Below are 16,140 nucleotides of genomic sequence, written 5' to 3'. Positions count from 1 at the left end.
GAGGGGGGGCACAGGTATTGGCCCTAAGAAAACGCACTATCTCAATAGTTATAGCATAAATCTCTGTCTTACCTTCTTCTGATACTTCTTTCTTAGCTCGCTTGGGTCTTCCTATCCTCTTTACCACCTCTTTCTTTTCCTCTTCGGGTTCCTTTCCTTCTTCTTCGGTTTTTTCTTTTTCTTCTGCAGCTTCTTTCTCTTCTTCTATGCTTTCTTCCACTTTTTCTGGTTTCTCCTTTTCTTCTTTTTTGCCTGTTTCTGATTCTTGAGGCACCTCTTCTTCTTTGGGTTTTTCTTCTTCTTTAGGTTTTTCTTCTTCTTTAGCCTTTTCTGCTTCTTGTGGCTTTTCTATTTCTTTAGGTGTTTCCACTTCTTGAGGTTTTTCTTCCTCTTTAGGTGTTTCGACTTCTTGAGGCTTTTCAACCTCTTTTTGCGTTTTTTCAGTTATTCCCTAGGACAATACAAAAATTATACGCCAGAATCTGACGTACCTTCCAGTACAGATGTACATACTAAAAAACATCCGCAATCTCACTGTATCTAATCTATTTTCACACTATCGTAACGAACAATTCATAATATCTATTCATACTATTTTATTATGTTATAATATTATTAATATGAATAATATTATTAATATCATAATATTTATTTGGTAGCCGATAATATTTCACAAATTGTCGAGCTTACAAAAAAAAAGAATTTGGACTATTTTAATAAAACCGTGATACAGAAGCATGTCTTAGACAGCAAATCAAAACAATTAATTGTTAAACTTCAATCTTTTACATATTGCCGAATTTACCATGAGAAAAATATTTTTTTATTTATTAAGTGTTTCTGAGGTAACATTTCACCAAAGCATATTTTTCAGCTTTTCTGCATTCTTAAGTATGAAAATAACCAAAACTAACAAGAAGCATATCTAATACCCTGTTCTTTTAACATGTTATCGAGACTGAACAAGACACAATTACAAGCCATACCTTAATCAATTTTAATCAATTATGTAATTATGTTCAAAACAAACACTAGGCTAAAGAGGACCAAACAAAAATAAAGGAGCGCTGAATAAAAAATCGGATATTGAAGAGGACTCGGCCCAAATATTTGCATGCTATTCACTTTTTTTTTCTTCCTTTGTGACTTTTTCCGTTTCCAGTGTGATCACAGATATTATTAAAGATACATAGATTAAAAGTATTAGTGGAAACCAGGGGGAAGAAAATTAAACAGCGAAATTACCCCCTTAAGTTGGGAAAAGTATAAAAGTATAGAATTATAAATTTAGAAATTTTGTTTAAAATTAGAAGAAGAGGAAGTTTGTACCAACCCTATTAAGAATTCAACATAAATTTAAGCAAGATCAAAGGCTTTGAATGAACGAAAGGCTTGAATGAACGAAAAAGGCTTTCAAAGCTCAAGGCTTTGAATGAACTTTTTATGCCAATGGAAGTTATTACATTTTTTTCTGTATAAATGTAGTTTGTGTTAATTATAATACTTTAGAATTTCCGCTGATGATGAAGACCCACTGTGTCTTCCAAGGCCGTATCCAAGGGAGGGGGGGGGGGGTTTACCCGGTTTGAACCCCCCCCCCCGAAATTTTTCACTGAGTCGAAAATAAGTAAAACCTAGGTAAAAATCAGTAAAATTAGTTGAAAACTGAGTTAAAAATTAGTAAACCCCCCCCCCCCCGAAAAAGTAAAAAATTAGTAACCCCTCGAAAAAAAATCCTGGATCCGCCCTTGGTGTCTTGGAAATTTTCAGAACTTTTTTTTTTTCACTGTCTAATAAAGGACTTAGCCCTATTGGACTCTTATTCGTTTCGTCAAAGAAAGGCAGTGTGGTCGGTGAAAAAAAAAATCAACAGAGATTCAAGATCTTCTTTTAAATAAATACTTGACTCAACATCTTTCAATTATACGGATGTTTTATAATTTATCTTATAATTATGTAAATTTAATTTTTAATCTGAAATTAAATCCTGGTATCGCTGGCTATTTGTTTAGAATGGGGGTCAGGGGTGTGATTCTCTAAGCTCAGCCAGAGTGGATTAAACTCCGTATGGGTACCTCGAAAAATCTGGGAAAAAAACAACGGAAGTGTCAGATGATTTGCCAGTAACTACGCTTTGCACTCCCGGCTAAAGGCAGTGAATCAGGAAATCAGTACCTGCGCCACGCAGGGCATTGGTTAGCATGCAAAAAAAAATTTTAGTAAGAAATTATCCCAGCAGTAGCCTATCCTTTCTATATGGATGTAATATCATTTGGTCAACATCACCGATTTTCCTCAGAACCGAATGTGACAGTCGGTATTTTTTTTTTTTTTTTTTTCACTGTCTAATAAAGGACTTATCTCTTTTGAACTCTTATTCGTTTCGTGAAAGAGTGAGAGTTAGAGAGAGGGAGAGGGAGAGAGAGAGAGGAGGGAGGGATAGGAAATGAGAAGGAGATAGAGAGCCCATTGGCGTCCGTGGGGAGGGTGGAGGAGAGCAAGGGAATCCGTAAGCAGGCTTGATAATTAACGGTAAGAAGACTAAATAAAGATTAAAATGGACCTGTTTAATAAGGAACAAATCCTAATGATAAAAGAATGTTAAGCACTGAGACAATTGACTGACTTGATTCCTTCACTTATCTACGTGAAATTACTAGCATGGGAAGTGGACACAATAAAAATAGAAAAATAAAAAGCCAAGACAGTGTTTTCCACAGTTGATAAGTTTAGATACATAAGGATAAAAAATGCTAGAACAAGGATTCGGATATTTCAAATCAGAGTTGTCAAACGTAGTTGCTTCGAGAAATTGAAGAGCATTTGCTAAATATTTTTAATAAGCATCGCCTCTGGAATTGGACAATGTCTCAGGCTTTCAGAGCGACCCTATACCAAACAAGCGGCTAGGACAATGAGGCTCAATCTCACACATATATAACTATGATATAGGAATATTAAGCTGGTTAGGCTAAAGCTTATAAATAAAAGGCTCCCGAAAACATTGTTCTTTAGCAATCTAAAAAAAGGCCACAAAAAGGCAAAAAAAAAAAAATTAAGGCCAAACAAAAATAAGGACGTATTCGGAAGGGAGTAAGAAGAGGCCTTGGAAAAGATTTGAGAAAATGGGAAGTTTGTTGGAGGGGATATATAATACATCTATGGGGATATTTATACCTCAGTTGAGTTGGTGCTACGATGAGTTGGTTAAATTGGTGACTTTGATTTATCTTACCGTCTTTTCTTCTTCGCTTGGTTTTTCTTCCATAATTTCTTCTTTTCTTTCTTCAATGGGTTCTTCTTTTTTTTCCTCTACCGCCGGTCCTTTTATTTCTTCAATTGGTTGTTCTTCTTCCTTTTTTGACTCTTCAACTTCTTTCGTCGTTTCCGGCTCTGTACTATCAGGATTTTGTTCAACTTCCATCTCTTCCGTTTCACCATTGGTTTTCACCTTTTTGAACAAAACTGAATCAGTATTTTTTACTAGAGAATAATTTTAGGTTTATTTTAGTTTCAGGTTCTATTTTGATTATATGTCAGCGCCAAATGATCCAATATTTTGGTAATGATAAGCGGCCTTGCAACAAAATAGCACCACGTTGACACTTTCATCATCGAAAGTTTACAATAAATCGATGGCGTGTCACACTACACGTTTTTGTAGAAAACCATTTCACAAGGCAACTTACTGCCACCCAAGAATCTTTGGCCGACAAATTTTAAGTGACGTACCTTTAAATGCTCCTGATATGGACAAGTGTTATTTTTTTAACGTATGTCCCCTAGATATTGGGAACTAAAAATCAACCCTGTTGCTTTAACTCAATCTATATACATATACATATATATACATATATGTATATATATATATATATATATATATATATATATATATATATATATATATATATATATGATATATATATATATATATATATATATATATATATATATATATATATATATATATATATATATATATATATATATATATATATATATATATATATATATATATATATATATATATATATATATATATATATATATATATATATATATATATATATATATATATATATATATATATCAACTGGCCATGCAATAGACTACAAACAGATTGAGATAAAGCAACAGGGTTGATTTTTGGCTCCCAATATCTAGGGAACCAAATCTAGGGGACATACGGTTAAAAAAATGACGTTTGTCCATATCAGGGCAATTTAAAGGTACGTCACTTAAAATTTGTGAGTTTTTTTTTTGTAAAAAAAAATTAGCCTAATACATAATGACACATTTTTTAAACCCCCCCCCCCCCCACAAAAAACAACAACCTTTAAGTAATTTCAGCATGTAGGTCTATTTCAAACGGGATGGTGCTAGCTCAGTATTACATCTGAGCAACACTGTCTGAATATATCTTATTAAATTATTTTTAAAAATTAACAAATGGAAAAACCTTCTGAGTTTAACCTTTTTAATTAAAATATGAAATCCTAGACCACAGAAACTAAACTATGGAGCAAGGAATGCTACGACCTATGAAAAATCTTGTGGTTATTCTTAGAACCTCTTACATTTTCTGTGTCCCACACAGAGTATTTTTTACGCTTTTAACTCCTTCGCTCTAGTCTATTTATATTTCTCTGTAAGTGCCCACAATCAGAACTTCCTTTTATTGCAAACACCATTATCTATACAACGAATTAATTCCAGTTCAGAAGATGGCCCTCTTATCAAGGACAAATTTCTAGTATTGGCAAGCTTGTAAAAAATGTTTGTTGTAGGGGGGGGGGGGGAAGCTGTTTTCTTTTTACTGTATCATATTTTTTTGGAATATTATAAGTTTTGCAGTTACTGGAAATATTTAATATTTCGGGGGTGGAGGGGTCATCTCCCTAAAAGGAGCCGTTAGTTGCACACCAAATAGATACGAAATTTGATTAATGCTTCGTTATTAATAAAATACATACCGATTCTTCAACTTCGGCCTTCGCTTGAGCCTCTCTACTTGGAATGTCTCCAGTTGGTTTCTCCATTTCTTTTAGAGTTTGTTCTTCAGAATTGGTAGACTCTTCTGGTTGCTTTTCAACTTCCATTTCTAAACAGTATTTCTTATTTTTGCATAAAATATATAGTCTAAAATAAAGATTTGTTTTTACTTTGATTTATCCTAAATAATAATCTGGAATTATACGCTTATGTTGGCTTGAAAATAATTCCAACGGCTGCTCTACGTGACGGGTGTTTTCATATATAATTGCGACCGAGGTAAGTCCGCCTCTTTTTTAAGTGTATTCACCTAAGTTAATGAAGTTCATTCCCATGGCACAAGATCAATGAACAATATTTATTTGAATAATTTGGTTACGTCTGGGTCAGGGCTTTCCCTTGTTTTAGAAGGGCAAGTTATGGAATTCGTTAAATGTGAATATTAAAAAAATAGTAATTTCAGTGAATTTAAAAGGCTGTTGGAGAGTGAATTGTTTTCTAAATATGACATTAATGATTAATATAATAGGATACATAGTTGACAGATTAAATTAGCATTAAATCATTAAATTTTGTGTTTTGTTTTGATTGAGGTGCGTCACGGAAGGAGTTGAGTGTTGAGTGTTAAGTTAGTGTTAGTAGGGTATATGATGCTGTAGTTGTCTTTTAAACCTCTTCTGAGGTTAATATTAAGTTTTCTTTGTAGATTTGTTCGGTTATCCCTCCTCCATATCATGCTGTGGCATTTGGAGGGGATGTGTTTATCAATTATTTTTTGTTAATAATTGATATTAAATAAATAAAACAAATTAGGAAATTCTTACAACAAGTTCTAAATAAAAATCAACACAAGTATTGCACAGTGGTGCAAGTAAATAAATATATATATATATATATATATATATATATATATATATATATATATATATATATATATATATATATATATATATATATATATATATATATACGAGGGCAATTCAGAAACTAACCTCCGATTGGTCACAGTGCGTGTAGTGGGGGAGTAACGCGCCATCTGTGCATTCACGCGCTCAGCAGGTCTGTCGGCATCAAGCCGTAGTCGAGTGAACATCGTACCTGCGCTAGTTTAGTTATTGTGGTAGTTTGAAATGTGTGCTGCAATAGAAAATCCCGCCAAATGTGAAGTGTGTGCTGTTATAAGGTTTTTTACAGCCAAAGGATACTCTGCAGCAGCTATTCATCGTGAGCTTTGTGCCGTGTACGGACCAAAAGTTATGAGTGAAGGAGTTGTCTGTGAATGGGTGCGCTTATTTAAAAGTGGACGAGAAGACGTTCATGATGAAGAGAGGAGTGGTAGACCATCCTTGGTGACTGACTAACTTGTTCAGACAGTTGATGCAAAAGTTTGTGAAAATCGACGTTTCACAATGGCGGAGTTGTCTACTGATTATCCACAGATTTCTAAGACTCTTTTGTACAAGATAGTGACAGCAAGATTGGGTTACCGTAAGTTCTGTGCACGATGGGTGCCCAAAATTCTTACCGACCACCACAAAACTCAAAAGAATGGCCTCTGCATTAGACTTTCTGTCACGTTATGAGGACGAAGGAGAACCATTGTTAAACAGAATCGTGACCGGTGACGAAACCTGGATTAAGTACGTGAACCCTGAGACAAAAGAACAGTCAAAGATGTGGGCACATTCAGATTCGCCTACCAAACCAAAAAAAGCCCGGCAAGATTTTTCTGCCAGAAAACTGATGGCAACGGTGTTTTGAGATGACAAAGGGGTGTTGTTGGTTGAATTCATGGAACGTGGGACGACCATTAATCAAAGCGTGTACTGTGGAACACTAAAAACATTACGACAGGCTATACAGAGCAAACGCCGTAGTATGCTGACTTCTGGTATCATTTTTTTCCACGATAACGCCCGTCATCACTCTGCTCGGAGAACGACAGCCCTTCTTGAGTCCTTCAAGTGGGACATTTTCAACCAACCACCTTACAGCCCAGAGCTGGCGCCAAGCGATTATCACCTCTTCATGCATATGAAGAAATGGCTCGGGTCCCAGCGGTTTGATGATGACGAAGAGCTCAAAGATGCGGTCACAGGCTGGCTCAAGGCACAAGCGGGTGATTTTTATGCAGAAGCAATTTCAAAGCTTGTGAAGATATACGATAAGTGCCTCAATCGTTATGGAGACTATGTCGAAAAATAGTGCAAAGATGTAGTTGTAAGATGTATATATTAAAATATTTTTACTTAACTTGGTGTATTTTTTTCAATCAAACGGAGGTTAGTTTCTGAATTACCCTCGTATATACATATATATATATGTATATATATATATATATATATATATATATATATATATATATATATATACATATATATATATATATGTATATATATATATATATACATATATATATATATGTATATATATATATATATATATATATATATATATATATATATATATATATATATATATATATATATATATACTTAAAAATATTAATGACGATGTAAAATCCAGCCTATCATAAAAATACCGTAAGATATATTTAGCTATTAGACATGGTCACATTTTAGCAGCACCACTTAGAGCAGACCAGGACCATATCCAGGATTTTGTTGGGCCATAAATGACTATAAGTCTACCCAGTCCCTAGTTGTTCCCTTTCTGTGTGCAGCATTGCCCATAACTGTAATTGTTTTCCTTTGTATTTGCCACAATACAAATAAATGAGCCATCCACATGCCAAATTGATAATTTTCAATTGTTACACTTCTGTTTAGTCAGGAACACCAGAGCGCTTGATTGACAGAACTTTTTGATTTCATAAAGACAGTTTCTAAAAACCAAAAACTGATGCCAAATAAAAAAAAATATTTTAACCATCAAAACTGAATTATTTTTTAGAAGTTAATCTGAGTAATTTCTTCACATTATCAAAGCTCTGGAGCACTACCAAACACCAGCAAATACTGGATTTTTTTTTCTCAAAAGGGCATTTAATAAATTTTCTAAATTTTATGTTTTATAGACTAAAACAGTTTAGAAATTGACAACTATTATTGATGAAACCTAGTGCTTTAAGGTAGTTTTACAAGACCACCTTTAATCAATCATTACCCATATACTTGCACACAGGGGGTATATCCCAATTGAGACAGGTACAGGACCCCGTTTTTCAACGAAAAAACATAAAACAATAGCTTAGAATTTGAGCTTTTGGCTTATCTCTGGACGAATCCTCTTGTCCCCCTTCCTTATATTAAGTTGAACTATACGAAACCCTAAAATTATAAATAAGTATTTCCATCCACATGCAATATGTTAAGACAACTCATTTGTCAGATTCAGGGTATATTCCTTGAGAGAATGATTCCCCCAGAGAGAAAGAGGGGAGGTCCCACCAAGATTAGTTTGAAGAAAATGTCCGTGAAGACTATAGGCGTATATAATAGAAATTCAAAGACTTGGTTTTTCCAAGTCTTGTTTTTGGCCTTCAACGATAACAAGAACAAAAATTATGCCATTTCATTGTAAAAAGAATTTTAGAAAACAATTCCATGTATATTATTACGACCTCAATAAAACCGTTCATAGTAACGAGCTGTAAGTAAGGAGCGACCCGGCTCACATGCAATGACCCCCCACAGCCCCTGGGGAAAAATATTAAAGTTATAAAATTTGCCCACTGTTAACGTATATGATTTGTATAGTTTTAGTATTTTGGAAAGTATGCATACATTTTTCGGGTGGAGAGGAGAGGACAAGTTTCTTGCTGGGGATATTTCGCACGGGGAGAATTTTCCATGGAGAGGTAATTTTCCAGGGGTTGAACTTTTCAGGGGAAACTGTATACTGGGGAATTTGCCAGAATTCCTAAACGAAATTTCTTTATACGCCTTGCTTTCTCTTTACTGACTCAATTTTACACATGAAGGTGTTAAGATTGTCCGGGGTAAATTTTCACCAGGATTGAATTGTCCAGATGATATTTCCGTGGGAAGGGGGATTTTTTCTTGAAGGTGGAGTCAGATTTCCTGGCATTAATTCAATTTTGGGTAAACCACTTTTAACAACAGCGACACTAACTGAGATATATAAGCTGTATCTAAAATAAGAGAAAAGGCCTCATCTTTTAGAGTCTGTAAAGGTATTAAAACTGAATTTGAACCAAAAGTGATTATTATATTTAGAAAGAACATAAATAAAGGATCAATTGGTATGTTATCTTTATTTGTGGGTCATTTATGTGAATTATTCAATATTTACCCTTCTTTGTGCTTTATTTGACCAGTACATGCATTTCTCAAGATTTCTTTTTTATGCTTCTTTGAGAGGGAGGGGGGGGGGACAGATACTTGAAAACACAGATTTTCAGTTTACAATATAATTTAGCTAGCATGAAAGTGAATATATAACTTGATGCCTTTTTGAATGCTCTGTCATAATTTAATTATTGCTGCTGGACAAATATCTTTGCTAATCCATATTTAATGCAGCACGTAGGTTTAAGAAATGAGTGCCATAGAGAGCAGAGCAATTATCAACATAAAATCAACCAAAAAAAAAGCCACACAAAAAACCAGAGAATCAAAATAGCTGGAGCCTGAAGCTGAAAGTGCAAAAAGGAAAAAGAAACTAGACACGGATCAAAGATTTAATTAAGAGATTTATCCCATCGAAGGTGTTTCTAGTTGGCATAATTCTTATATATTATCAGCAGTAGTGTTCTCTGTCTCAATATTTATAATGAGATTTATAGTCAATAGTCTCAGAAATCGTTTAAAAGTTAACTTTAATGAAAATAAACAACATTTGTGAAAATTATACTCAACACACTTTGATATTGCACTTCTAAATAATTAAGTAGTAGCCTCAGATTTTTAGCATATAAGCTTAAAGACCCTTAGTGTTTGAAATGATTAAAATTAAATGCAATTTGTGAAATACATACTTAATACGTTTTGATTTAGGGTGGTTAAACTATCATTCTATAGGCTATATTTGTTGACTTTCAATCATTCTGTACCTCCTTAAACATTCCTGTATAATCACAAGTCAAAAATAAGCAACATATTTATATAGATAAATTTGAAGACCGAAAGGGGTGGTATTTGAAGCTGAAATAGGCCAAGGAGCCAAAATAGGACATTTCTGTTAATATTAAATACCTTCATATCTTCAATACCAAACTGAAACTTTTTCTATAAAACTAAAAAAAAATATAATTTCTAAACTATAAGAGCTGTTAGTGGTCTATGAGCAATGTAGTCAATTTAGCAGAGGAATCTCAAAGAATCCTAGATCCCACCGAATCAACTGGAACCCAAATCCGATCAGTTAAAGACGAAGTATTTTTCAAAGTGCGATTAAGTCTGATTATTTGAGGATTGTCTCTTACTATTCCAAAGAAGAAAAAGCCGTAGGCTTTTTCCTGTTTGTAATTTATAATTCGGGTTCAAGTGGTATTACAATAAAGAACAACACCTAGCCCATATTAACTGAAACATAAATTGGGATTATGTAATTTCCATCAGTATCATGGCTGTAGAGATGGCTGAAACCTAGTAAAGAACAAACCATTACAGTAAAGAACATTTCATGTTAAAGATTGATCAATGATGCAATAATCATAGTTTGTAGCCAGGTAGTCTCTTACTATTCCAATTAAGAAAAAGCCATAGGATTTTTCCTGTTTGTAATTTCACATCAAATCCGGGTTGCAGCGGTAGCTAGCAACCTAGTAAGAGACGATCACGTCCAATGTTAAGATCCGGGTTGCAGCGGTACCTAGCAACCTAGTAGAGACGATGACGTCCAATGTTAAGAAATATAATTATAATAAAGAACGACCTCTTGTACAGTAAACACCGATCTGTAGCCCGTAGTAATGAAGATCCGGGTTGCACCGTATTATAATAGAAAAAAGGAACTCTAACTTATATTAATTGGATTACATAAAGGATATACAAGTTTCATCGGATATAGCAGAAACCTAATCCAGGTTGCAGCGGTAGCTAGTTACATTAAAAGACGATCATTGGAATAGCAAACCATAGCATACATTGGACTTAGTTATCTACTTGATTGTTTGAGGTTCGTCTCTTACTATTTTAAATAAGAAAAAGCCGTAGGCTTTTTCATGTTTGTTATTATCATTACCAATAATCTGTTCAGGAAACTTAGACCCCTAAATACGGGTTGCAGCGGTAGCTAGCAACCTAGTAAGAGACGATCACGTCCAATGTTAAGAAATATAAAAACCCACAGCTCCTAAAAAAGGAGTCTTATCTCGTTATCCTGGCATAGAAAAGGTATCCTCAGATTTGATTAACTTGCTTAGTCACGCTACTCAAGAACGACTCAAAAATATATTGGAACGCCTATCGGTTGTCACGGAACATAAAATGGAACTTATTAAGAACAAAGGAGATTATGATGTTGGTCAAGATGTTAAGAGCTCAAATTAGATTTCTCGAAGACTTAGAGAAAGCAAAAAGAAAAAAACACGACAATAATGAAAGGGAAAGATTACTTAAGGCTGCCAAATCCAGATCTTGGACTGAAGACCTTGAACAGCAAGCAAAGCTAAAAGCCAAAGTTAAAGAGATGTAATGGATGGAGATGGAAGAGACGCGTCAAGCGGAAGCCAATCATGCAGCATCACAAGCAATCGGCCCGAGGAAGAAGCCAAAATTAGACACAGGAGCAACCAGAGTCGCTCAGATGCCGTATTCTCCTAGACTTGAGAGACCGGCTGTTCGTGAAATGCTATTTGTATCAGAAGAAGATAAAGAAACTTGTAGGTCATCATTATTGTAAAAATCCTTTGTCAAGTAAGGGTTCATAACACTGTTTTAGTAGATTTAATTAGGTTATTAGGTAGTATTCAAAGTAGGTTTTTAGTAGAAATTTACACGATTGCAAGTTTGAAAAAATCTTGTTTGTTGCACATCAAGATGTGTATTTCTTAAGCAAGTTTAAAATTTTGTTTTTGACGGTGGAGGTTATATATATATATATATATATATATATATATATATATATATATATATATATATATATATATACATATGTATATATATATACATATGTATATATATATATATATATATATATATATATATATATATACATATATATATATATATATATATATATATATATATATATATATATATAAAAAAGACCCTTAAAGATACCAAAGTATACCTAGTGGACGCGTCCTCGTTTGCAAGAGGCGGACTGACGGTCTCCAAGGCTGATCGTTAGACTAAGTCCGCGGGAAGAATTTTTTCTTGTAAAGCGTAAAAATCCTCTATGTTTTATTGAATAAAATTGAACATAGTTTTGGAGATTCTATGTCATATTGGCATAAATTCTTTTCAACATGAAAGAAATTTAAAGGATTTCAGTTTTGGAAAATTCTTGTTTTCAGCATATTAAAATTCTGATTTCTTAAGCAAGTTTTTAAATTCTTTATTGGCGGTAGAGGTTTTTCTGTTGACAAAAAAAAACTTTATTCTATTATTGCACTGATTTTGTTTTCTTAATTGTGTATTTAGACGAAGAAGCCGAAAGGAGTCTGTTATGGATTCCAGGGATCATTTCAAACAGTCCGTGGTAACGAACTGTAAGTAAGGAGCGACCCGGCTCAATAGTAACCGAAACTCTAATAAAAGAAATTTTGATATCAATAGATATATCAAATAAATTGGATTTTTATGCTGATTAAATAAAAACAAGTTTTTTCAATTGAAAGTAAGGAGCAACATTAAAACTTTAAACGAACAGAAATTATTAAATATATGAAGGGGTTCACCCCCTCGTCAATACCTCACTCTTTACGTTGAAGTTCGAATTTTGTTCTAATTCTTTAAGAATGATCCCTGAATCACAATCACCGTTTAATTAGAATACATTGATCTTTTGAAAGTCCTAAAAAAACTTTAGCGTAAAGAGCGAGTTATTGACCAGGGGGTGAACCCCTTCACCCCCTGGTGAAGGGGTATATTACATTTATATGTAATAATTTCTGTTCGTTTTAAGTTTTAATGTTGCTCCTTACTTTCAGTTGAAAAAAACGTGTTTTTGTAATTTAATTTCTGATTGTTTTTTGTATAATGCAGGCAAATCCAGCGCACCCTTCATGGAAAATTCCCTTGACCCACGAAAAATTCCTCCATGGAAAGATATTCCTGTAACCCCCTCAAGAAAAAAAAACCTTGAAAACGTCTGTATACTTCCCAATAACCAATGTTAGAATTCTTTTCAAATGATATTATGATATTTTTTAATAACAATACAGTCGACTCTCGCTAACTCGAAATTCGCGGACCACGACTTTTCTCCGAGTTACGTGTAGTTCGACTTATGCATAGTTCGAGTTATAGAGGTTATTGTACATGAAATCTAGAGGCAAGCCAAATGAAAATTTTAGCAACAAAATTACTAAATTTACTCCCTACAGCCACTAAAAGTTAAGGATAATGTTACTAGTGTATTATAGACTTGACCTATCAAGACTTGACTTTCAAATACCAAGACTTGACTTTCAAATGTCAAAAACAAAATAGGTTTGCTAGGAAATACACACCTGGACATAAAGCAAAATCTGATACAAACATATGTTAAACAAAATTAATACATATCAAAGTTTTCACATTGCAACCTGCATGTCAGGGTTTCGATTAAAAGAGGTCCGTTGGTAAACTTTAACTTTCGAGGTAAAGTGAAAATTAAATGACGACGTATCTACTGAGTTTCGAGTTATAGAGGTAATTTTCGGGTCACTTCGACTTACAGACGTAAAATATAACCGCAAAATTATTTCGAGTTACGCATAGTTTTTTCTTCGACTTAGACAGATTATTCCAGGGGATTGAAAGTAATACAAGATATCGAGTCATCAGTAAAAAAAAAAAAAAAAAAAAAAAAAAAAAAAAAAAAAACTGAATTCCACTGAAAAATGAAAATGTATCCTCACAATCTGACAATTGCCTTGCTGACAACAAAGTAATCTTCCAGTGTACGGACCTTGTCAGCACTAATACAGTCGACTTGACAGTGTCAAGTCAACTACCGTCGTTCGGAGTTCAAAGGCAATAACGGTTGGTAGTCCGTCAGGGAAATTCAATCTCAATTAATAAATAAGATCTAGTTCTATGACACCGAAATGAATTCCTGGCCCTCCCGCCCATGAATCTGAAATAAATGAATTACCTTGTAATTACTTCAATTGTAATAGCTGATAAATTAGCAGCATCTATAATTTATAAATTTGAACTATAAAAGAACACAACTTACTAAGTGTGACTCAACTCTAACAGTTAACAATATTCAGATTATGAATCCATGGGCAAAACGTATTACGTCATCAAGCCCAACCAAATTAAACAAAACTATACAAAGATGACTAATAATTATAGCAAGTTATGCGATGAGTTGTAGGTGTTCAATTTTTACTGCCAACGATACAACATTTTCATATCGACAAAACAGTAGGTTCAAGGCCATTTCCAGGGGAAGGGTACTGGGTTTGACTCCCCCCCCTCAAAAAAATTCCAATATACCCGAACGCATATAATTGATGTTTTTTGTAGAATTTTTTTTATACCCCCCCCCAAAAAAAAAAACTGTATACCACCTTTAGTAGGCTACTGCTTATAGAGTAGATTATACTACTGCTTTCTTATTTTCAATCGAAAAGTTGTTGATTAATCAAATATAGAATAGACTAAGAGAAATGAAAAGTATATCACTCTTTGGAGCTTGAAAAATTGTATGCCTTTTTTTTTTTTTTTTTAGATATCCTGGTGTATAGTTCAAACTTAGAACAATTTCAGTCAATTAAGTACACAAGTAGTCGATAGTCTAGTAAATGAAAAAGAAACAAGGGATCACCCCCTCCCCAAATACAAAGAATATATCTTGATTCTAAATAGAAAAAGTCTACCACTTTAACTCTTCCGGAAAGTTATTTGGTAAGGTGGAAGGATAACAAAATTCGAAATTTTTGAATTGGAAATGTCAATTCTGATGATAAACCTATAAATTTGTATGATCTAGCACCCTCTCTTTTCTGGGCGCGAAGGGTTCCCAACATAGTATAATCATTTTGACAGGATTTTAAAGCAGGTAATAGGCTGACAGCAGTGGCGTCGTTTAGGGTAGGAGCACCCCCCCCCCCGCCGAATAATTTGGAGAAAAAACTATAAGGACTAAACCCTTTTTCTATTAAAAAAATATGAAAAACAATCTCAAATGTACTTTTTGGATGTCATGTCAAATTTATAAAGAGCAAGTAAATATACTTGCTTTGTAATTAGTTTGTAAATGAGCCCATAATTAGCCCTCTATGATGTCAGTGTGTCCAGCCCAGCCTTTCCATTCCAAAAATATTACCCAAATTGCAGTTTTAGTGTAATTCAGAATAAGCGCCTCCGTAGGCTCAGCAATGTAATATGACCAAACTTTCGGTTAACGCCTCGCTCTTTATGCTACTGTTTTGTTGTTGTTTAAAAAATAGAGTTTTGAGATAGTCAAACGTTAGAGTAAACAGCGAGGCGTTGAGGAGGGGACAGCCCCTTTCATCTGCGGAATAATTTCTGTTCGTTTTAAGTTTTAACGTCGTTCCTTACTTTCAGTTAAAAAAAACTTGTTTTTTTTATTTAATTTTGAACGTTTTTGAATTAATGCAGGTTTTGATTTTGACTCACAGTACATGAATAATTAAAACAAAATTTGCATATTAATTTTACTTTTATTTGGTTACATGGCTTTGTCGAAACTTTTTTAATTTTATTTACGAACGTTTCTATTAGTAATAAATATACGTAACTTACGAATTAACTTACGTAACGAACTTCTATATTCATAGATTTTTAATACGTATATCAGTGGGTTCGGCCCCTAGTCAATACCTTGCTCTTTAAGCTTAAGTTCGAATATTGTTCCAATTCTTTAAAAATGATCCCTTAATCATAAAGGCCGTTAATTAGAATAAATAGCTCTTATGAAAGTACTAAAAAATCTTTGGCTTAAAGAGCGAGGTATTGACTAGGGGGTGAACCCAATCATATACGTAATATTTTCTGTTCGTTTTAAGTTTTGATGTTGCTCCTTATTTTTAGTTGAAAAACT

General features: G+C 33.7%; 1 protein-coding gene across 1 annotated transcript in view; it reads right to left on the bottom strand.

Annotated features, from left to right (window-relative positions):
- The window catches only part of LOC148948838 (uncharacterized), a 60,226-nt gene that overhangs the window by 29,299 nt on the left and 14,787 nt on the right, over positions 1-16,140 (bottom strand). The window contains exons 2-4 of the mRNA XM_089094737.1: positions 4,974-5,139; positions 3,236-3,451; positions 73-451 (exon numbers count right to left, since the gene is read on the bottom strand). Of these exons, the coding sequence (XP_088950863.1) occupies positions 73-451; positions 3,236-3,451; positions 4,974-5,099 (721 nt within the window). The 5' untranslated portion in view covers positions 5,100-5,139. The remainder of the gene's footprint in view (positions 1-72; positions 452-3,235; positions 3,452-4,973; positions 5,140-16,140) is intronic.

The sequence above is a fragment of the Artemia sp. Qi Xiang Cuo genome, chromosome 9, assembly GCF_049724085.1.
Source record: "Artemia sp. Qi Xiang Cuo chromosome 9, ASM4972408v1, whole genome shotgun sequence".
NCBI lineage: Eukaryota > Metazoa > Arthropoda > Branchiopoda > Anostraca > Artemiidae > Artemia > Artemia sp. Qi Xiang Cuo.
This window is presented reverse-complemented; position numbering and strand designations above follow the sequence as displayed.